A 21,655-nucleotide genomic window follows, 5' to 3' on the forward strand; every position below is an offset into this window, starting at 1 on the left:
TAGTATTCTATAAAATCACTGACACAAACGTAGTAACGCGATATTATATTACAAGTACTCGTAGAAATATAATAGCCGCATTTGATACTCACCGATGCAGATGTTTGATACGGATGATCTTAATTCATTTCGCGGCCGGTTGCCTTTGATCGTACGATTGTTTGTTCATTACTAACAATATAAAGAAAGGTTGTGCTGTTTGTGTTTATAACTGATATAATTATTCTCACATTGGTACCTGTCGAGTGTTTGAGTTCTAACTATAATGGTAGATTTACATACTTTCAAGATGTTGCCTATTTAGTTTAAGCCTATAGGATATTTTCTATAGGCCTACAACTATGAACTTGGGCAAAAGTGAGAACCTGCAGTACAAATCAAAACTTTAAAAATGGAAATTTAAAATAATTATAGTATTATAGTTATTAGTAGTAAAAATTGTAGTTATTAGTAGTAAAATAATTGTAGTAACTACAAATATACGCTCCCATAGTTAAGTTATACAACTATTATATTACTACTATTATTTCAAATGTATCTGTTTATCTATCCATTTCCTGAATTTACTTTCATATATTGGCGATTAAATCAAAATTAAATTAAATCAGCTCCATGTAGCCCCCACATAGGCAGGATAGGCAGAGAAAACCTAGTATTAAGACACTCCATTCGCCACTTTCAGCCAAAGTTTGGAGGCGTTGTGTATTGAGTTGCGGAACCGAACGCTGCACTTTCCCTCGACACCAGAGCGAGGAAATGGAAATATACCTATATTTAAGTAAATATTTAATTTCCTCCAGTGGGGATCAGTCAGGGGTACTCATAATCAGTCGCGTTTCCAATCATACTTTGTGGCCCTGCGCCACGACTGACGTGATTTGAGATGATAAAATTATTTTCAAGCGATATAATGAAGTTCTGCTAAATATGTAATAATATATTTTTTTGCGGCAAGTCAATAAAGTAAAAATAAATGAAAACATCAAAATTGTTATAAAAAATATATTGGAAATAGTACTTCAAAATACATTAACATAATATAAGATGTATAAAGCTTAACAAAATAACCAAACATACGTAGGTATTAACTATAACAAGTACTCATTTTCAGAAACTTTACATTTATTTTCGAAACATAGTGTCAACCACTCGTCTGATACGATTTTACCAACAAAATCCTTTTTAATATCGGCAATATTTCCACAGCTGCCTTCTTTCCCCAGAACTACGTGTGTACAACATTGCATTTTTGTATAGTCTTCAATAATTAGAGCTCCATACATTTTCGCTAATAACTTATTTAGAGGATTTCCTTGTACGTACAATGTATAGCCACGTAAAAAAGAAAATGGATTACTACCGACAAACAATTGCTTGTCAATTTTTAGTTTTTCTTTTGTCGTTAAATATATTGGTGGTTCCTAAAAAAATATTTTAATACTAATTATAGGTACCTTTAATAAGTATAAATTATAACTTTAAACCTAGTATATTAGGATATCGTGGTGCAGTTAGATAGATGACTATAAATAATATATGACCTGTCCAACAGCGACACGATGTACTAATTTACAGTGTGATTATAAATTGTACGTATTCTTCCGTTCTGGCAAGACAGAGCTTGACATTAAGTTACGCCACTCACCCACCACACAATATTTTGAGTTCTTTTTGTTTTAGTCTCTCGTACAAATGTTATTCTCCAAAGAATGCTTTTTAGAACTATTACCAGTAATAAACATTAATAAATACTTACATTATCAATTTTGAAAAAACATTTCTTTAATGTTTCTTCATCAATTTCCTCTCTGTAGCTGTCTCCAAATGAATCAAAATCGAAGCTCATATTAAGTTTTGTCTTTTTCTTAATGGACAACATGTCTAAAGGTGACATGGAGCACGGATAATCAGATTTTGGCAGAGAAGTGAGCCATGAGGCAGTTATGACGTCATAGTCTTGAGTTTTAATAAGTCTTCGTGCTTTAAATGTTAGATTGCCTACTATGCAACACCATGTATTTGAACCTGAGGAAAATTATTTTACTTTATTGAGTGTATTAGATAATCAAATCAGAGAAAACTAAATGAACATGTCAAAAGAGTAGGTTTATGGGAGAAAGGAAAAAAGGTTAATCTTGCTCTTAAAAAGTTAAGTAAAATATAAATATAGATACTATACTATATACTAATAGTTATTTCATACAACTTCTCTTTAGATATGTCCGTTTATACGTAGGGACCATCGATTTATGTACCTGAGTACCTATTTACATTATCGTTTTGCTTATAAAAATATAAGTTATTTATATATTAAAAAATACAAGAGAATATATAATAAAACCAATGTTTAAAGACGTATAAAAATTTTCACATTTTCATGGAACTCGGCCCCCGCCTCTCGAAAACTGGATAAGCGCTCGTCGCTAATTAAAGGTACACACGTTCTTATCGGGTTACGTCATAATTTTTATATAGGTACTTGTTACAACTTTTTTTGTGTCTCGCTACCCTCACATACTTTTATACGTTTTTAAGCATTTTTTAAATAGTGTGAATCTGAATACCTACTTCTATAAATGTTAAAAATAATCCTGTTTACTTTCTTCAATGACAATAACTAAAATTCCTCAAAAATATTAAATAATATATATGTAACTAAGAGACTGGCACAACACGTTTACGTTTAAAAAAAAAAGGAAAATATACCTGGATTTTCCACATGTTTTCCACCATGGGATTCAATAATGCTTATTAAATCCGATTTCTTTAGAGCTTCATTGTCAGAAATAACACATAGTTCCCTATAACGTAGGGCATTAGACGCGACCGTATCGGTGGTGGTAGTAGCAGGTTCATTTCTCTTACTTCGAAACTGTTCCGGTACTTGAGGTTTTGGTTTCGAAGTGCGAGACCGACGCGCCTTGAGTGCCAATTCATCAACTGTTTCTATTTGAGATTCGTTTATACGTTTTGTACCAAGCTTGATGACTGGATTTCGTGTCTGCGTAAAGTGTTACATTGAGTTGTTGAGTTGAGTTTTTATCTTCATAAAAATGTAATTACATTATGAAGATGATAAGTATTAACAAAAAAACATATTTGAGCAATTCGTTTAAAAAATAGTAAATAATTAGTGTTATAAAATTACATTTCGTTATATAGATTTGAATACAAACATAGATTTTACAAACATCATATACTATTATACGATACACTTAGCTGTGGGTTCCTTTGCCACTAGGACAAACAATTATAGTCAAATTATTTTCCTTGGACTAGTCGAGTAAAACAAAAAAAAGGCTCTAGGTCAAGCTCTATGTTACTGAACATGCATTATTTTAATGGCCAATCAGTGAAAAATAGGGTGTCTTACACTAACTCTTTCTAACTTACCCTACTAACAGCGAAAAAAATGTATAAGTAATAATATGTATAGTTAATATACCGCTACAAGGCGATTGAACTCTGCGAGCGTGAGGATGTCCCGCACGAGCTTGTCGGTGCGCACGCGCTGCACGCGCGGGAATCGCAGCGTGTACTCCGCGCCGTAACCGCTGCTGCGGATTAACTCTGACGCACGCACCTAGTTAATACAATGGCAATTGGCTATTAATTACATTCGATATAGGGGTAATTTGGCCCTATCGTCCTAAGAAATCTAAAACTAGATGTAAATATTATAATATTTTTATTTGATTGATAACGAAGTACCTACTATAAAAATGCATCATTTTACATTTTCAATTTCGCGCGATTTTAAGGGAAACACTGGATGCAATGTTGCTTTGATATGCTGTCAGTTGGTCATCTATAATAATCTCAGTAATAATTAATAATAATAACCTATGAACAACATCTACGCTAACCTAAATAGATGTTGCAACGCTTTAGATAGAGACTGGCGTTGGTGGAATGCCGTAAGGTGGAGTATATATTTTACTTATATTTTACGAGGGTTCCTGAGATTACATTGATAAGCGTGTATTATACATATAAACATCTTGAATTACTTTATCTATTAGTTAAAACCGAATTAAAATTAGTATAACATAGCAATATATCGCTTCCGAGAAATAGTTGTGAGTTAAAATTTCTTTAAGAATATTAAATATTAATCAAGATAAGATTTTTCAGAAAAGTAACTAAGCAATTATTGCAAATATTTATTATTAGAAAATCGAGTATTAACATATTTCATGAAAGTTCACATTACACATAAGTTGAAATTGATTTATTTACCTCTAAAACAATAGAATGTTCTGGAAGTATCCACATATCTGGTTTTTCCTTGTTGAAGTGCAAACATGGCGGTATAGGTGATTTTCTCGACACTTTCCAATTATTTTGTAATAATGTACACACTCGTTCTCTTTCGTCAAATGTTAAGCCGGTCGATACTCTCCCGACACAGAACCAGCGGGTTGGTTCATCTGATAATATAGATAATCAGGTCATAAATATATATTTTTTAGCTTCAAGTTGTATCCCGTAAATATCAGGAAAAAGTGTGAAAACTTAAGACACTCAGTTCCCCATAACTCCCACCACTAATAGTATTTTTTCAACTAAGTACACATACGTTGAAATTTTAGAAAAGTGAAAAGAAAATTCCGCCTTGGCAAAAGCATTTGGTAAATGATAACATGACAAGGGTCATAAGATTGCGTACTAGTACTATATAATTCAAATAAATAAAATATAGTCATATATTACTAACTTGGTGATGAATCAATACAGGCGACATGGAAACTTTTAGCGCGCCCTTGCCTTTTGTTTTCCGCTTCATCCGCACCAACTATTACTAGATCTAAATCAGTCATGGTATCATCTGTATACTACAGAAAAATAATTTATAATAAGTGGATAAATAATAATAAATATATACATATATTTATTTTCTTTTTTATGTATTTACCATTGACAAATTACAAGTAAATTAAATTTTCAAATGTCCCTCAGTACACTGTAATTATATTGAAAGTTGAACTAATATTAATAATCCAATCCACCTAGAGATAAATATTTGCATGATTTTTAATTCCTTTTTTTCTCACAGCAGAGCGGAGTGGAGAGCCTAATTTATAAAATACGTGTTGAATTGCAGAACTCAACGCCGTGATTTGTCTTACCAGAGTGGGGCAATGAAAATAAATCATTGCCCTGAGTGGGGGAATCCTGAATCTACCTACCTCAGGTTTTATTTTGTACCAGCCAGCGTTTCGACAGTTAGCCAAATAATAAGAATTCACATCTTTAACAACGATACCTTCGTCTTGATTGTCTATTGCCTTGTTAAGAGCATTTAAAATGTCTGAGCTGAAAGGAACAATTACATTTTTTAGCAGCATCCTTCTCATTTAGCGGAATAACCTACTTTATTATAAACAAACGGCCTCCGCGTAGCTACGTCTGTGAAGTATACAAATGTTAGTTAAGTGTATTTAACAAAAAATCGCCAAGCTCGGGTCGGAATCGCCCACTGAGAGTTCCGTACTAATTTTAAGATTGTAGGATTACGAGTATCGGGTCGCGTTTTCAGCCACACGCTGTACCACTGCACCACTAGGACCTCAAATCTGATCGAATATAAAAAATATATAGGTATGTAGTAATATACCTATTGGCACGAATGTCACTTATATTAATATAGCTTACTTCTCCTTTACAATAAGTCGTTTACTAAGTTGTATAACACCAGGTATGTCTTTGAACAAGGTGTCTAATATTTCGAGGCGTTTATTTAAAGATATTCCTCCATTGTCCTCCGCTCCAACAAGCGACTTCCCATTGTAGTACAAAATATCAAACACACAAAAACACGGTCTGAATGAAGAATTGTCCGTCACTTTCTTAATATCGTACGCCATACCTAAATATAAACATTAAGCTCTATAGTATATTTTTGTAGAACAGATTCAATAGTAGTTGCAGTAGGAACAACGTGTTCCTGTATACGCGGCGGCTGTGGGTTTAATTGCCTTTCGGGTTAATTAGCAATTTTTATTTCCTCGCTCTCGTAAGAGAACATAGCACAGTGTTAAGTTCCCTCACTAAACACGCAAAGATTCGAGTCTTACTTCGTGGTAGAGCGGTGTGAGTGTCTTCACACTGGGTATATTCCCTCTGCCTACCCTGCTTATGTAAGATGCGGCGTGAAGCAAAAAAATACAGTAGTACCTACCAACTTTTTGGTGGATTGAAAATATATTTTTTTACACTAAGCAAAACCGATAAATATCATCATAATCTTTAGAAAAAAAGTAGCAGATCATCATTCCATACGCAAATATTTGAAAAGGGGGGAAAATTGGACGAACAAGAACAGAATTAGATATTACTAGTTAAACGACTTTTATATCTCACCTTTCGACCCAAAATCTTGACGTTTCTTGTGCCAACCCATCATTTCCCCGTCCAGGATAAAACTACGAGCGTCCCTTGAGAAGCAATCCTTTAAATATGGCGTCAATAGGCCAGACTCGTAATCTTTGCCATAATTCTTTGAGTATGGGTAGCCTTTTCTTGAAAAGTACTCAAATTTACCATCTTCCATGTGCAACTGTATGAAAATCTCAGTTTTATTATATTATCATATCAAATATTCATATACCAAAAAAATAGATGGATCGATCGAGCATGATTATAGTGAGTCCAATCTTCACTCTCAGGAAGTCTATAATAATTACAATATAATAACTCAAAACGTATTCAAAATCTACATCCAGATATAAATTAGAGAAAAGAATTATTTTTTTATTAATTCTTGAAGATAAATTTCAATTTAAATAGGTATCATTCATTCTCATTCCTTAAAAAAAAACAAGTTAACTTTCCCTGTACCATGACAAAAAACATTCACCTCCTTAGAAAACGTAATGGGATTTGCGCCTCTCTCTAAGGTTACGAGGTTTACGTTAAAATTTTTATACGTTTTCTTAATAAGTATTTTTCTTTCTTAAGTGTGGAATAACATTTTAAAAATGTCAAAAATACAAATACTTACTTATTTAGTCGTTAAACGACGATGTTATTATTAAGTAGTGTTAACCAACCTGAAATCTCTCGCCATCAAATTTATCCTCGACTGTGTACTGTTTATTTATAGGTAACTTTTGTATTTGCGTGACGTCGAGTTGTTCAGAGAGCATCGGTCTGACCGCGTAGAACAATCGCACGCCGAGCTCCGAGGGACGCGTGTCACCGTCTTCTAGCTCTTCACACACCTGAAAATATTATTATTTATTATAAATAGTAATTCACATTTATGGAGTAAAGATGCTTCGCAAAAACTACGAAAAATATATATTATTCAAACATCTCGGATATAGGTGCAGCAGATTATGCAGAGAGAATGTTGTGTAAGCAAATCTCTTGCCAAATGATAATTCTAAGTAATTATCTTCGGGTAGCGGAATTTTGTAAAAATCTCCCTACAGAGATGCTATCAACATAAATTGGGTGTAACAAGCGTGATAAGAATTGATGACAACGTATGGCTTAGTGGTCAGAGGGCTTGGGCGGTTTCCAGACGTTGAAGAGGCGCGGGTTCAAATCCCGCTACATTAAAATTTTTATACGTTTTCTAAATAAGCAACTATATCTTTCTTTGTATTAATAAAATAAAGAAAAAAAAGAAGAATAAAATAATTCTTATAATAAAATATGAATTATTTTAATTTCATAGCAAGATGATGAAAAATTCTTACCTTCATAACATTACTGCAATTTCTAAATAATACAGGGGCATCAGGGTGAAATATGGATAATACGCGGTCAACATTCATACCAAGCTTCATATCTTTGAGAATTATTCTTAAGAACCATTTGAATTGTTCCGCTGTCATATTTTTAATGGTATAGCTGAATATCTCATCGAGAATAGCTGTGAGATTAGAAATTATGTTATTTTAGTAATATAATGTCCTCTTAGTCTAATATTTAAATAATATAATATTGTAGGTATGTACGCGTTTATTTGGCCTATGTCTTTTATCTTCATACATTTTCATTTCATTTTATTTTCACTGTTTAAACGAAACTTTGTCGGTTTCACCTGCCTTTTGCACTTTTAGAAAGAACTTCAGGAGAAATTACTAAATTTAGATTCAAATCAGCGTTCAGCGTCAACCGCAAAAGCGGGACGTCCCGATTTTTAGCCAAAAATTAAATATCCCAATCGGGACAGGCCAGACAGGCATACTTAATACCGCTTTTCACGGATAATCTTTATATAACTTTATGATTTTAATTATTTACTAATCATATAATAGAAATACAAATAAGTATATATATTCGTAACGCCAGTCATGGCGCAGGGGCTCAAAGTGTGCTGCAAAATCGACTGGTTGTTGGTTCGATCCTTTTATTTCTTCGCTTTGGTGTCAACAATGCCGCCAAAAATTCGGTGGAAAGTGGTGAACAGGTGTCTTAACTACCTATCCTGCTGGTTGCGGGATACAGCGTGAAACTTAAAATTAAGTAGGTATAGTGAAGTTTCTCCATTAAAAACATTTTACATTGATATCTATCACCATTAAAAGCTTTATTTAAAACTTTTGAGTGTTGAACAAAAATGGATAAATAATCAATTAAATCCTCATTTGTTTATTTTTTGTCCGAAAGAAAAAGCAAACAATTGGCGCTTTTTTACTTAAAATGTTCAAAAATCCCGCTTTTCACTGAGAAAATGTGGCAACGCCGATTCAAATCAAGTTATTGCGAACAACAATACGCACCAATTAAGCCACATTGGCGTCATGTATACCTTTTAGACAAATAACTTTTATATTTTAGCTTTTTTTATGATTACATCAAGCTATGGTAATTCTTAAACTTTTAGTTCTTACCTCCATGACTACCCTCATCCGGTTTAGCAATTTTATCTAAAATCTCATTGACATCTTTAATACTTAAACTAGAGAAACTTTGGGTGACTCTGTTTTTCAGTATCATATAAACTACACCAGCGAAATCACTGTCTTGAAACGCATTATTGACAGAGCGAAAATATAATAACTTTTGAGCATCAGCAGATTGTTTATTAAGAGATAAAACTTTCATGAGTAGATTGCCTAGTTTAGTTTCTTTTAAATTATAAGGACCCCTTTCTCGTTCACAGGTTGGCAAAATTAGTCTTAAAATTGGGAAAAATGTAGAATTCTGTAAAAGTAACGTTTTGAGTGCAATTACTATTTACCTATGTGCAATGAAATTTATAGTAATAAAAGGACTGTCGTTTCTGTTTATCTTTCGGACATATTATGATAATAAAAATAGTTAAGATAGTGGATAAGTTGTTGAAATTAAATTATAAATACATACTTAATTATATAATTTGTGATTTTTATATACCTTTTTGCCATCAGTGTTTGCAACTTTCACCCTAAAGTCATCAATAAATTTTGCCAAGATTTTGTCTTGTTCAGTTCTTTGTTTTTTCCTTTTATATAACTGTTTAAATACTTCACATAAATCACCAAATAGTATGTGATTTGCAGGTGTTATTACATTAGAATCGCCCGCACTCATTCTGTACCTAAAACATCATCAGCACAATATCATATTTCTCAATAGGGTCATAGCATTGCAATTTATAAATAATTTATATGTAAAGGTACATTTTTAAATAAATTAAAAAATACATTTAAGATTATAATTTATTACAAACAAGGTGTACATACATGGTAAATGGATTAAAACATAATATTTTAAACTTTAACTTATACATAATTGAAAGTTTATTCAATAACTAAATACTTTAGAAGATATCTTCTAGCGACATCTGGTGCTTGATCTTTGTATAATATGTAAAGATTATATGCAGTCTCTTTAGTCAGATCGATTGTTCCATGGTTTTCACATGACATTATAGGCTCACATGCTAATGCTTTTTCGTAATACTCAACAGCTAAATTATTAATGCTCAGCATCTGATATGCCCTACCCAAATTATAATAAGCTTCCTGGTCACATTTTCTAAGTTTTTTATATACAAATAAATAAGATAAACCTTGTAATATCAAATTATGATGTTTGTCCACAGTTCTCTGTGCTGCCATGGCTAGTATTGTTATTGCAATCAACAATGCTGATAGAGGTTCCCGGCATTGTTCGTGATACTCTAGAAAATACTTTAAAGCAACAAGATATCTACCTGATATTAAATAATTATTCCCCAAAAATAAATGTTTTACAATATTATAATCCTTCTGAAATAACCTAGAGAGGAATTTTCCATGTGTATTTTCATCTAATGAGTTAATAATATAACATAATAGCACATAAGTCTTAGTACCAGGATACTTCACGACAAATTCTTTTATGAATCTAACGGCATTTGTAAAATCACGATTTAGGATGCAGGCTTGAAAACAGTAAAATTCTACAATTGGCCGATAACTGGATAATCCTCTTGAAATCATAGCATAAAATGTTAATCTTTGCATTGTGCAGTAAAGTTTATTATTGCATGCTATTTGCAATAATTCTTTAAAAAATTCAAATTCTTCACTTGGTGTAAATTTGAATGGTTCATCTTCAAATTGGATGTCATCTTCATTATATGTATTTTCTCCTCTCATTGAGCGGAAATTATAAATAAGCTCTACAACAGATTTTACTCTACATGCTATCTTTAATTCCTCTTCATTTCTAAACTTAGTCAGGTCTTTTGAAAAGAGCACTTCTCCAACTTCCAGATATTCCAATAACTTATTATATTTTTTAAGCACTTGACAATGTTCATACAAAAGACGAGCACTCACTACATATTTATAATCTTGTTGTAGAATATTTAAAGCTTCATCAATACATCCCTTCTTTTCAAGAATGGAAAACAATTTCCTTCTTGCATCAGGATGCTGTGGGACATGTTTTAAAACTTTATAATATGATTCAATTGCATCATCTTCTCTGCCTAATTTATGCAAACACTCTGCATATTTTAACCAAACTGCCCCTAAATCAAAATTGGTATTTTGGACTAAAGGTTCTAGTAGTTTTATAGCCATCTCATAGTGTCCTACTGATGAAAAAGCTTCTTCAATATCCATGAACAAGTCCCCTGCTTTTTCAACATCATTGCTTAAGAAATCTTTCAGTATAGACTCCACAAGGGTTAAAGCCCCCAGATGAATGAAACAAACTAATAATTTACTTTTTAAATCTATAGCCATATTATCAGGTATAGTACAATTTAAATATTGTGTCTGCTCCTCTATTTCACCATTATCATTCTTCACTGTTTGTATTTCAGCCTCTATTTCTACACCTATGTTTGAAACAAATATTTCTATACAATTTAAGTATTGCTTGTTAGAAATTAGTAATTCTAAGTAAATGTTTATATCTTCTAGAGAAAATAAAGATACACACTTTTTATATGCCATATCCATAACTTCAAGTGCTCTTTCAATTTCTGAACCATTATGATACAATGTGGTGGCTAGTTTAGCATACTTCATTATTGTTTCACCCTCATTAGATGGAAGTACTGAAACAATTTTATGATAACATTTGACTCTAGAAATGCTCAATGTGCTCAATGGATAATTTATTTCTTCTAAAGCTTCTACAAATTCAAGTCTTTTAAGATGTGTTTGTAAATTTTGGGGGGCCGCTTTAACAGCTTGTGAATAACAAATCATTTCTTGTTTTTTGTCATTTAACTGCTTACATATCACAGCTAATCTCCACCATGTTTCTGCATCAGCATTACCCAAATGGGCTGCTAATAATGAAAATTGTAAAGATTTTTCAATGTCATGTTCATAAATTTGGGCTAAAGTTTGGTAAGGTTCTGCAGCAGTTGGCAACTGTTTAATAATTTCGTGGCACATGCGTTCAGCCATTTCGGTATCACCTCTGGCAAATCTAATGTTTGCTTCACCCATTAATCCAACTAGAGCGGGAGCCAGACGAGTACGTCTACGTCTCCTTTTAATACCTTTCCCAATAATGAGAGTAGTTTGTGGGGTTCCCTCATCATTTTGTCTCATTTCTTCGGAATCTTCTTCATCCTCTGCATCTTCGTACCACTCACTGGAGTATTCGGCGAAAGACATTTGGCCGCTTAAGAACTTATTGGTCAAATCATTTTCCACTTCCATATCTTCTTTGTCCATACGAGATGGGCCTGGTTTATCCGTATCCATTGTTATGTTTGGAAAATTTTACTAATCTTACAAGAAATGGCAATTATCACTACTTACACAAATGGTTTTATTGTTATTTGAACTTACGAATATTTACTATAAAATGATACCTAAAGTAGTAAAATTAAAAAATATATATCTACCATATATTTATTATTAAATGGTAATATTTAGAATTCCCTTTGAAATTAAGTAATATTTAACAATATTCTTTTATATTAAAATACAAGGAACATATACTAGAAGAAGCGTAACTCCCATACAAAAAATTTTGCCAATAGCTTTACACGCTTATACTACTAGCGCCGCATTTTATAGCACCAAACTTTTTCGGAAAAGCGGGAATATTCAAATTCAAAAGCATAATTACTAGTACACAGTATTAGGGTAATTTTAATTGCAATTAACAATTAAATATTAATAATAAAACATCTGTCTGTACGGAAATCAAAATTACCAATTAATTTTGATTGATCATAATAAACAATCAATTGTGATTTCCGTACAAACAAAATATGTTAAATTGTTAATATTTAATTGTCAATTACAATTAAAATTACCCCAATACTGTAATATTTTTTTTTTAATTATTAAATTTAAATTAAAATGATATTGGTAAGTATAATATTAAAAGAATATAAATATGAAAAATGTTTTATTTTATATCAAACATTAATTACAAATGGCTGTTTCACATTTCTAATGATTTATTATACACTGAACTGGGAATTCTTCTCGAGGGGTCCTTCAGTTGCGGCCTGCAAATTTATATATAGTTGTATAAAGGAACAATAAGCCGTAATAACCACAGTAATGATTTGGTTAATTTAATACAAGTTTGCTTTATGAAATCGATTTTTTAAAATAAACTTATAATTTGTTCCTTTTCTAAACAAATAAAATCTTTTTTATTGGTATTTACATGTTTTAAAAATACTTACGGGAGAGAATGTGAAGTTATTGCAACAAGACATCCAACTCTTCTGGTGCTATTGTTTCTGCTGGGTTGTCAATCATAGGGGACTTTTCCGTGCCATTGAGGACATCAGCGTGCAGAGCAGAGTGATTTGGTGTTATGAAAAAAATGACACGCGAATTTAATTAAACATTGAAATATATTATCAACTAACACAACATATTTGAAATTTAGATTATTAAACATCCAATTTAAAAATACTCTAAATACTTACTGCCACCACCCACTTCCAGGTTCAAGATTCCTGCAGCTTCTTTTTCTTCAGATTCTGAATTGTCATTGGTGGTGTCGTCTTAGACATTAATTCTAATATTTTTTTCCAATGCTCTGCAGTTATGCTTTGGAATGCTGGCTTAACTGTAAGCTGCAAGTAGCATAAGTATTAGTTTGTTATTATATTATAAGTATTATATTAACACAAGTATTATTATAATTATCATGTTCATTATTACATACACTTTTCTTAACTATCCTTTAAGTAGTCATATCAAAATTAAATTTCCAGCATATATAGTTTATATTTGAATATTAATTATTTTCAATTGGAGCAAAGAAAAACTTGGCATTAATTTACATAAATCATAAAATAATATTTTATTAAATATTATATATACATATATTTAAATATTTCCTAATCTTATTATTCATTTTATTTTCTTTTGGTAATTTCCCTGGGAGTTGTATCACAAATTGTACTCACATTTAAGGAATACCTCTTCTCACGCTGTTGACTCTAAACCAATGTTTTTATGTCATCTTCACGTCTTGCTCTATTTCTCAAATTTTATATTTTTTTAAAAGTTAATGTCCCTTGCTTTAGAAGGAATCTCTTTCATCTGTAAAAAAAGAATTCATTTAAAATTCATATTATTGCATGTTTGTTAGTTTCTACTGGTATTTTTTTTATTTTCAACTGGGCTTTAATATTATAATTATAAAAAATAAAATAAATCAGCTTCTCACTGTATCCCACATACTGTCTCACTGGTAAGACACTCCTTTGCCTAAGTAACACTAAATATAAGAGGCAGTTGAGGCGCAGCAGCACAAGGGTGTGACTGTAATGCAACGGTAGTGGGTTCAATCCCCACTCAAGGAAACGAAATATTCTGATAATTTATGCTTTTATTTCCTTGCTACGGTGCAGCGCGGCATTGAGTTCCACCACTCAACTCTTAATGCTTCCAGAACAAGAAAGGCAGAATGCCTAATATATATTTACAATGGCAAAAAATAACTTTACCTAGTCTTCACCATTTATAGGTGAATAGGATGGCCCAATTATATCTGGCACAGCATATTATATGTTTAGGTTTGCCTTTCGCTTTTCGTAAAAACATGACATACTAACCACATAAGACTATTGGTAGTATAGGTAGTGTTTATAGTATGGTAATAGTGGGTGTAATGACTCCAAAAAAAATCTTAGGCCAACAACATTTGACCCAAGTCTGTGCCCTGAAACATGAAATAAATTTAGGTGAAAAAACCATAAAATATAGAACTGTGCTACTTATAGATTTCTTTCAAAAACAAATTATTCCCTTCTGAAATTACTTTTAATGACGCTAACAGTAATGTTAACTGAACACGCATATTCTAACATTTACTGCTCTCTGATATTAACATTTTACATAATAGGTTTTTACTTAAATTTGGAAGTTGTGTTAGTATTGTTTTAACAGCTACAAAACTTCAATCTATACACTGGCTACCGAATGAATAACGTAATTATAATGCTCGCAATAAGAGTTTGATTTTTAAGTTCAAAATATATCATAATATAATTTTCATTACTTGCTTTATAATATTTGTACACTTACTTCATAATATTTAGCTTTCCTGTTTTAAAACTATAAAAGACAATCGCCATATTTCAAGCACGTGTTTTAACAAACTCTTCAATATACTGACACGAAACCACTTAACTTAAAGTACATATTTTCGTTAACTAAATAAAAAAATATTAATTCGTAATACACACAAGAATTTTAAAAGTATCAAATGAGAAGATCAGCTAAATCACATGGAAATGGAACAACAAGATCGACCGCCATGTTAATTAACCCAACCCAGATAACATTGTTGCCATTGACAAATATAACAAAATAAACAAAAAAGTAACATGTGGAAAATGAAATTAATATTATAAAAGTCCAATTTATTCTATAATTCTTTTTGTCTAATATTCTTCAGCAGATAAATTAAATTCATTATAATTAAGCAAACATGTATTTTTAATTCCACTTTAACAACACACTAAGTACATAATTGCAGCATTGTAATTTGTCTATTATGTCTAGAAATCTTGGTACAATATATATTTCTGTATAAAATATACAAATTATGGTTGGTACACAAAATTAAAATAGTAATGTGAAAGCATGTTCGAATCTTGTAACATAGAAGCAGCCTGGGAGGGTCACGCCTAAACGTAACGTGGAATGAACTAATGCGAGTTCTAGCACCAAACAAACACAGCCAAAGAATATCTATGTGTGCAGGCAAAACTTTTTATATGGGAGTTAACAGACCCTGTTAAAATATGATAAAAGTTTTATCATAAAACAGTAGTAAGTTGTCACTTGTCAAATCATTTGGCAGTTTCACAGAATACATTTACTCAACAACAACATTGCCAAAGAATATTGAGCAACATTACCAAAGAATATATTAATTATTTAATTAAAGGGAACATGTCACCATTTCAGTATTTTTTATTTGCTTGTTTTAGCAGAAGGAGAAGAATAGTTTAGCTTTCCGAACCGGTGGTATCTATATTGTATGTTCATTCGACGATTCAAAAGTGCTTACTACGTTACTACGTCTGCCATAACATGAATCCTGTTTCTAACAGTAGATATAATATTTAATTAGAATTGACAGAGGGATTTCCATATTTAATTTTAATAATTTGGAAAATTGAACCAATAACCTGTCGTGCATACAGTCTAAATCGATATGACCTATATTTTGGTATTTTATAGTTGAGAATGAAATCTTGTTTACTACGTGATTATAGTAAAATCAATATTAGCTCATACATTAATATAGATTGATTTATATTTAAAGACATGAGCATTGATAAAATACAACTTTAAATCTGAAGCTATGTCTATTCTACCAAATTTACGGTATTTTTAATGTCAACAAAATATAAATTACAATTTTATATACCTACATGTACATATAATAAAATAACATTGGATTTGGAACAACATTAAAACATTGAAATAACACAAGCAAGTAAACTCGCAAAATTCGAATCTGTTGAGTGTTAGGGATATGAAGGTAGAGGTAAGGAGCAGCATCTCATGTGAAGATTTAGGTGAAAGTGTCCGCTAATAAACAATAAATTATTGTTCAATATTCGACCAAAATGGCGCTAATATCATTAAAGGTATGATATGAACTGAGCAATAATAGAAAAGGTGAAATATATTAAGTTAAGATAATTAATATTTTTAGTGACTCGAGTTCTTGGAATCATTATTTTCTTTCGAAAATAGTCCAATAAGCTGTCTGGGTGCAGCGTATTCTTTATAATTTATCCTATAGTATCAGAACGCTACCTTTGTTTTACCTGTTTTGATGGAACCTATTTCATAACCTCGGGCAATTATGTTTTGTCATCTGTGGTGTTGACTGTTGATATTTTTACATCAGAGTTGACATAAAAAATATTTTCTAACAGATGATCATATATTATTGTTTATAATAAGCTTAGGTATCATAATTTTGTTACATTCATTTTTAGAAACCACTTATTTTTATTTGCCTATTTGAATAAAATTAAAAGAGTATTTGTTAATATAAATTCCTAAGTGCTAAGGAGTCGTAAATATAGTTTCGTATTAATACTTTTATATATTTACAGAATTTTGTTTATTAGGAAATAATTTTAGTTCAAACTTATTTGCAATTGAAATATTTCTAATCGCATTCTAAAAACCAGTTAGTAATATGTTATCCTTGGCGAACATTATTTATATTCGTTGACACATATTTACCATAAAGGGTCACTGGTAGATACACTATTATCGAATATATAGTATATAGTCATACTTTTTCGTCTCATAGTTGTTACATTAAAACTCAGGTGCTTCCGGAGAAAACATACCATAATGTGTGATGTGCTACAATCACTAAGAGAACAACTGGATGACATAGAAAATGAAACAACCTCTGGATATACAAGAACTAATGAATTGTTTAAAGCAGCTCAGCCTTGCTTACATAATATGCCTCTTGAGGTGATGATTTTTATTATTTATAATTTTGTATTATAGTCAAACAGTGACATGGGGAGTGAAAGTAGGTGACCTGAATGTAAATTGCCTGCTGTACACAGATGATGCAGTGATTATTGCATCATTAGGATGTGAGTAACAGGCAATAGTCACCACTCTGAAAAAAGGACATAAAAAAATAGTCAAAACCTGAATGCGAGTAACACAAAGGTTATGGTATTGACTTTTGAAATCACAGTATTGGAGATACCGGATGAAGTGTTATTATGTGTATTTATATTTACATGTCTTATTACTTACAGATAATATTGAAAATCTGCACATATTTAGATGCAGATGTCATAAAAAACACTCTTAGCAAAGTGTGTACTAGATTTGAAGCTATCTTAACAGATGTGAGCCTATGGAAACATAGAGTAAGTTGTAAAATAAGAGGCCTTTTTCCACCAATGGCGCATTTAGAAGACTGGAATGAAGAGTCGATTGATTGGACTAAAATGTGTATTGAAATGGAAAATGAAAAGCACAAATGGTGTAATGTTGACACAAAAACAAAACATTTAGTTATAAAAGACCTTCATTATGCATCTGTTGATGCGGTCATTCTAATCAATGCAAGTATATTATTCATTATTTTAAAATTAATGACAGATAATTATTTTAAAAATAATTTTACTACTTATTTTAGAAAGGACAAACATGTATATCAGGTGGAAGAGATAGATGTTTAGCATTGTGGAATGTTATGGACTTGAAAAATAGTAGTAGTGAGAATAATACAGTATTGACAGATCTAAAGCCTACTAAAATAAGGCATGATGCTCATGCAGGTTGGGTATGGGATCTGGCTACGGATAACCTGGACACCGCATACATTGTTTACTCAGCATCCTGGGATAATACCGTTAAAGCCTGGGATATAAATTGTGGCTTTGAATGTGTGGAAACCTTCAAGTGAGTTTAATAGAATATTAAATATGTACAGTGTCACTGACAATGATTGTTTACCAGTTTAAAATAAACAAATAATAAAAGATTTAATTATATAGCCTCAAGCTGTAGTGGTGCAGTAGGACAATGTTGAACTCTAAACACCATGGTTGTGGGTTCAATTCCTACTCCAGGATATAATTATATTTAAATTATTATAATTTTTCTGCTCTTGTTTACAACAAAGTGTGGTGTTGAGTTCTGTCACACAATGGCTCAGAAATAAGAAAATTGGGAATGTCTTATCACATAAGTCCTGTACCTATCTTGCTAAGGAGAGAGCTTTCTATTTACATTTTACATTTATTACACATATAATTCAAAAATAAGTGGTTTCTTTACAGTTGTGGTATGTCTGCACTTTCTGTTGTAGCATATGGCAATACTGTTATGGCTGGGTTATATTCTAAAAAAATATTATCCTTTGATATCCGTTGTGGTCCGAATCCTGTGAATGTTTATAAGCCGCATAGGGGTCCAGTGTTGGCACTAACATCTTATAAAGAGCAAATTGCATCAGTAAGTGAAGATAAGACATTAGCCATATTTGATAGGGTGGCTGGTAAAATAATGAAAACAGATATAAAAATACCAACAGACAAAGCCTATCCAGTGAGTATGGGTTGGAATACATATGCAATGTACATTGGTGATTCCAAAGGATCGCTTCATCTATTTAATCCAGATGAGCATACATTTGTTAGATCACATGAATTATGGCCAGAATCTAGTATAACTGAACCTGCTAATAAAATTGCTGGTTGTTATCTGGGACAAGGGACAATGATAGCATGTTCGGATAGAGGACAAATAAAATTCTTATATAATAGCAGCCCACCTGAAGAATATAAAAGTGTTTGGACTAGCACAGTTGATGTTACACAGGTAATATATTTTATCAAGAAAGTTGTTGAAGTTGCAGCCACATAGTGTCTGCCTGTAAATGTGACGGTTGTGTGTAGGATGTGAATTCACATTATTACATTATAATTCCGTTCTTCTTAACTAGCATTCACCTTTTATTACCTTAGCTATACCTTATAAAACAATATAAGTGACATAATATATAACATATTGTGAAATAGTGCAACATTCTTTAGTGTGCAAGTTGTAAATTAGATGCCGACTTCTGAGTCGGAATGTTACGAATTTGGGCGAAAATGGAGAATGGAATGTATTTACTAAGTTGTCTCTACCTACCCTACTACATGCGGGATAAAACGTGCAGCTAAAAAGATTTCTATTATTCTACTATATTATGTATACCAATTAATGTTTCTTTTTTTCAGTTGCGGTACCTTAATGGAATTTTAGCTGTCGGTACATGCGATTCTGCGCTTGAGTTGTGGATACCACACGATCAATTCGATTAAACAAATTTATAAAATATGACTCATAATTCATAAATTAACAAAGAGCATAATATATTATACGTAATTTTCATTATCTTTACAAACTGCAAAACTTGATTGGTTCTATGAAAACAAAATAAATAATCAATTAATCACAGTCTTTATGATTATTTTTTTTTATAGAAACACGAGAGAGACTAATTTTATACATTTTATTATCAATAATTAACTAACTTTTTTAAACATACCACAATATAAAGCTAAATTAACAGTGAATATCTTGTTGAAAATATATGAAAAAAAATAGGAAAAAATTATAATAATTTTGTATACTAGCGGCCCGTCCACGGCTTCACCCGTGTGAACTACATAATAATTCATTTAATAAACGGGATTGACTAACAGTCAAATGTCAACACATTTGACAGACATCAACATGTCAATGAATAATTTAATTTATTCGTTCAGTAAATTATTGATTTTGGTAAAGGTTTATAATATTGGTTGTAATATAACTGTAATGATTGCATATTACAAAACATACCCAAAACGAATCGAATAATGCAATATCGAAATCGAATCCAATATAATTAATCGAATAATATTTAATTGAGAACCTTCTTGTTTTGAAATCCGGTTAAAAATACAGATTTATTATAAACAAATACAGATTTATTATAAGTTATAGATATGGACTGCTATATATTTTCAGGCAAACTCATGCCTTGAGTTCATTCAAATGCCGATAACTTTTTTTTAATGAACAAATTTTGATGAAACAAACTTTAGATGTTGAGTTAAAACAAAGCGAATGATAAAAGTTTCAAGTAAATCGGTTCATTACTTTCGAAGATTAGCGTCATCAATATATACAGACAGACAGACAAAAAAAATATTTTTGCTTCCTATTATTCTTTTTAAGAGTCCCTTTATCCATTTCAGTCAAAAATATTAAATGTACCGACAAAATATTTTTACTGTTTTAATATATACAGGGTGTCCCAGGAGTCAACGATAAACGAAACCAGGTGATAGACGAAGTCGTGACAGTTACAGTAACTGTCACGACTTGGTCTATCACCTGGTTTCGTTTTATCGTTGACTCCTGGGACACCCTGTATAGAGATAGAGATCATTTTATTCATTGAAAATCCTTTGGAATACTTACCTATAGTTTTTGGCAAAAATACGGAATACTTTATAGTTTTTGGGTGTAGAGAGATCGACGAAATATGATATTGTGTGATAAGGGGTAAGGAAGGAAGGATCACCTTTCAAAATGTTGTATTCAAACATTATTACAGAACCGCTGTTTTAATTTAGTGTTTTTAGGTGTACTATTGCAAAATATGTGATTTCAAACCTCATAAATGTGACCATGTGACATCATGTAGTAGATGCATCCTTTTGTGTATCTTGTTAAGCCGTCACGACTCTGTATATCGAGATCGAAGATTAATTTATATATATATATATATATATATATATATATATATATATATATATATATATACGATGTACAGAGGTACGCTGTCGTGACGGCTTAACAAGATAAACAAAGGGATGCATCTACTACTCTGACGCTTCACATAACATGAAAAGTTAGTTGACAAGGGTGGACTTATTTCTAAAAGAAATCTCTTCCAGCCAACCAGTAGAAGTGGATATCTATCAAAACAGCGGGGAGAGTACAATGCAAGATTGGGTTGTCCGAAGATGTTATGTACCTGGGTGGGGCATTTCCTCCTATTGGCTTGTCATATTTGCGTATGCAAGCCATCTTTCTCACTGTAAGCCGTTAGAGAATTTAGGTGGTTTCCCCTCAAGTATTCTAATTTATTATTGTCGTATATGGCCGTATGGCGACTTTCTCTTCTTCAAGTCCCCCAGAACTCCCTTAGCATACCATCGTTTTCGAGTTCAAATGTACTTATA

General features: G+C 31.6%; 3 protein-coding genes across 7 annotated transcripts; 1 reads left to right on the top strand and 2 right to left on the bottom strand.

Moving 5' to 3' along the window:
* Positions 1–988: 988 nt before the first annotated feature.
* DNAlig4 (DNA ligase 4) lies at positions 989–15,730 on the bottom strand. 3 transcript variants are annotated; one of them, XM_085190635.1, is made up of 15 exons: positions 15,667–15,730; positions 12,296–12,370; positions 9,352–9,535; positions 8,847–9,159; positions 7,707–7,882; positions 7,053–7,223; positions 6,364–6,559; positions 5,656–5,869; positions 5,190–5,316; positions 4,718–4,835; positions 4,240–4,430; positions 3,446–3,583; positions 2,707–3,001; positions 1,757–2,025; positions 989–1,421 (listed from the first exon to the last, which is right to left on the bottom strand). In XM_085190635.1, the coding sequence occupies exons 3-15, from the start codon at positions 9,526–9,528 to the stop codon at positions 1,089–1,091; spliced, it is 2,718 nt and encodes a 905-aa protein (XP_085046761.1). In that variant the 5' UTR covers positions 9,529–9,535; positions 12,296–12,370; positions 15,667–15,730; the 3' UTR covers positions 989–1,088. The 3 variants fall into 3 exon arrangements, with proteins under 3 accessions (XP_085046761.1, XP_085046762.1, XP_085046763.1); XM_085190636.1 differs by lacking the exon at positions 15,667–15,730 and having other exon boundaries at positions 12,296–12,385; XM_085190637.1 differs by lacking the exons at positions 8,847–9,159; positions 12,296–12,370; positions 15,667–15,730.
* LOC146535508 (general transcription factor 3C polypeptide 3) lies at positions 9,639–12,289 on the bottom strand. The gene has a single exon (XM_085190638.1). The coding sequence runs from the start codon at positions 12,150–12,152 to the stop codon at positions 9,738–9,740; it is 2,415 nt and encodes an 804-aa protein (XP_085046764.1). The 5' UTR covers positions 12,153–12,289; the 3' UTR covers positions 9,639–9,737.
* A 773-nt stretch (positions 15,731–16,503) lies between the features above and the next one.
* LOC146535509 (F-box/WD repeat-containing protein 9-like) lies at positions 16,504–19,880 on the top strand. 3 transcript variants are annotated; one of them, XM_085190641.1, is made up of 6 exons: positions 16,504–16,528; positions 17,228–17,381; positions 17,681–17,996; positions 18,071–18,332; positions 18,713–19,253; positions 19,658–19,880. In XM_085190641.1, the coding sequence occupies exons 2-6, from the start codon at positions 17,253–17,255 to the stop codon at positions 19,739–19,741; spliced, it is 1,332 nt and encodes a 443-aa protein (XP_085046767.1). In that variant the 5' UTR covers positions 16,504–16,528; positions 17,228–17,252; the 3' UTR covers positions 19,742–19,880. The 3 variants fall into 3 exon arrangements, with proteins under 3 accessions (XP_085046767.1, XP_085046765.1, XP_085046766.1); XM_085190639.1 differs by lacking the exon at positions 16,504–16,528 and adding an exon at positions 16,729–16,855; XM_085190640.1 differs by lacking the exon at positions 16,504–16,528 and adding an exon at positions 16,835–16,974.
* The last annotated feature ends 1,775 nt before the right edge of the window (positions 19,881–21,655 follow it).

This window comes from Heliconius melpomene, chromosome 10 (assembly GCF_056956725.1).
Source record: "Heliconius melpomene rosina isolate 202511_hmr_F chromosome 10, ASM5695672v1, whole genome shotgun sequence".
Lineage (NCBI taxonomy): Eukaryota > Metazoa > Arthropoda > Insecta > Lepidoptera > Nymphalidae > Heliconius > Heliconius melpomene.

Bases quoted from the DNA above. Each gene is read 5' to 3' on its own strand.
- DNAlig4 (XM_085190635.1), bottom strand. From the start codon at position 9,528: ATGAGTGCGGGCGATTCTAATGTAATAACACCTGCAAATCACATACTA. The intron at 9,160-9,351 runs GTATATAAAAAT...TTACTTTTACAG, and splicing joins CAAACACTGATGGCAAAAAG to AATTCTACATTTTTCCCAAT. The intron at 4,836-5,189 runs GTAGGTAGATTC...ATTTTTCTGTAG, and splicing joins GGTACAAAATAAAACCTGAG to TATACAGATGATACCATGAC.
- LOC146535508 (XM_085190638.1), bottom strand. From the start codon at position 12,152: ATGGATACGGATAAACCAGGCCCATCTCGTATGGACAAAGAAGATATG.
- LOC146535509 (XM_085190641.1), top strand. From the start codon at position 17,253: ATGTGTGATGTGCTACAATCACTAAGAGAACAACTGGATGACATAGAA. The intron at 17,382-17,680 runs GTGATGATTTTT...TATTACTTACAG, and splicing joins TACATAATATGCCTCTTGAG to ATAATATTGAAAATCTGCAC. The intron at 18,333-18,712 runs GTGAGTTTAATA...GTTTCTTTACAG, and splicing joins GAATGTGTGGAAACCTTCAA to TTGTGGTATGTCTGCACTTT.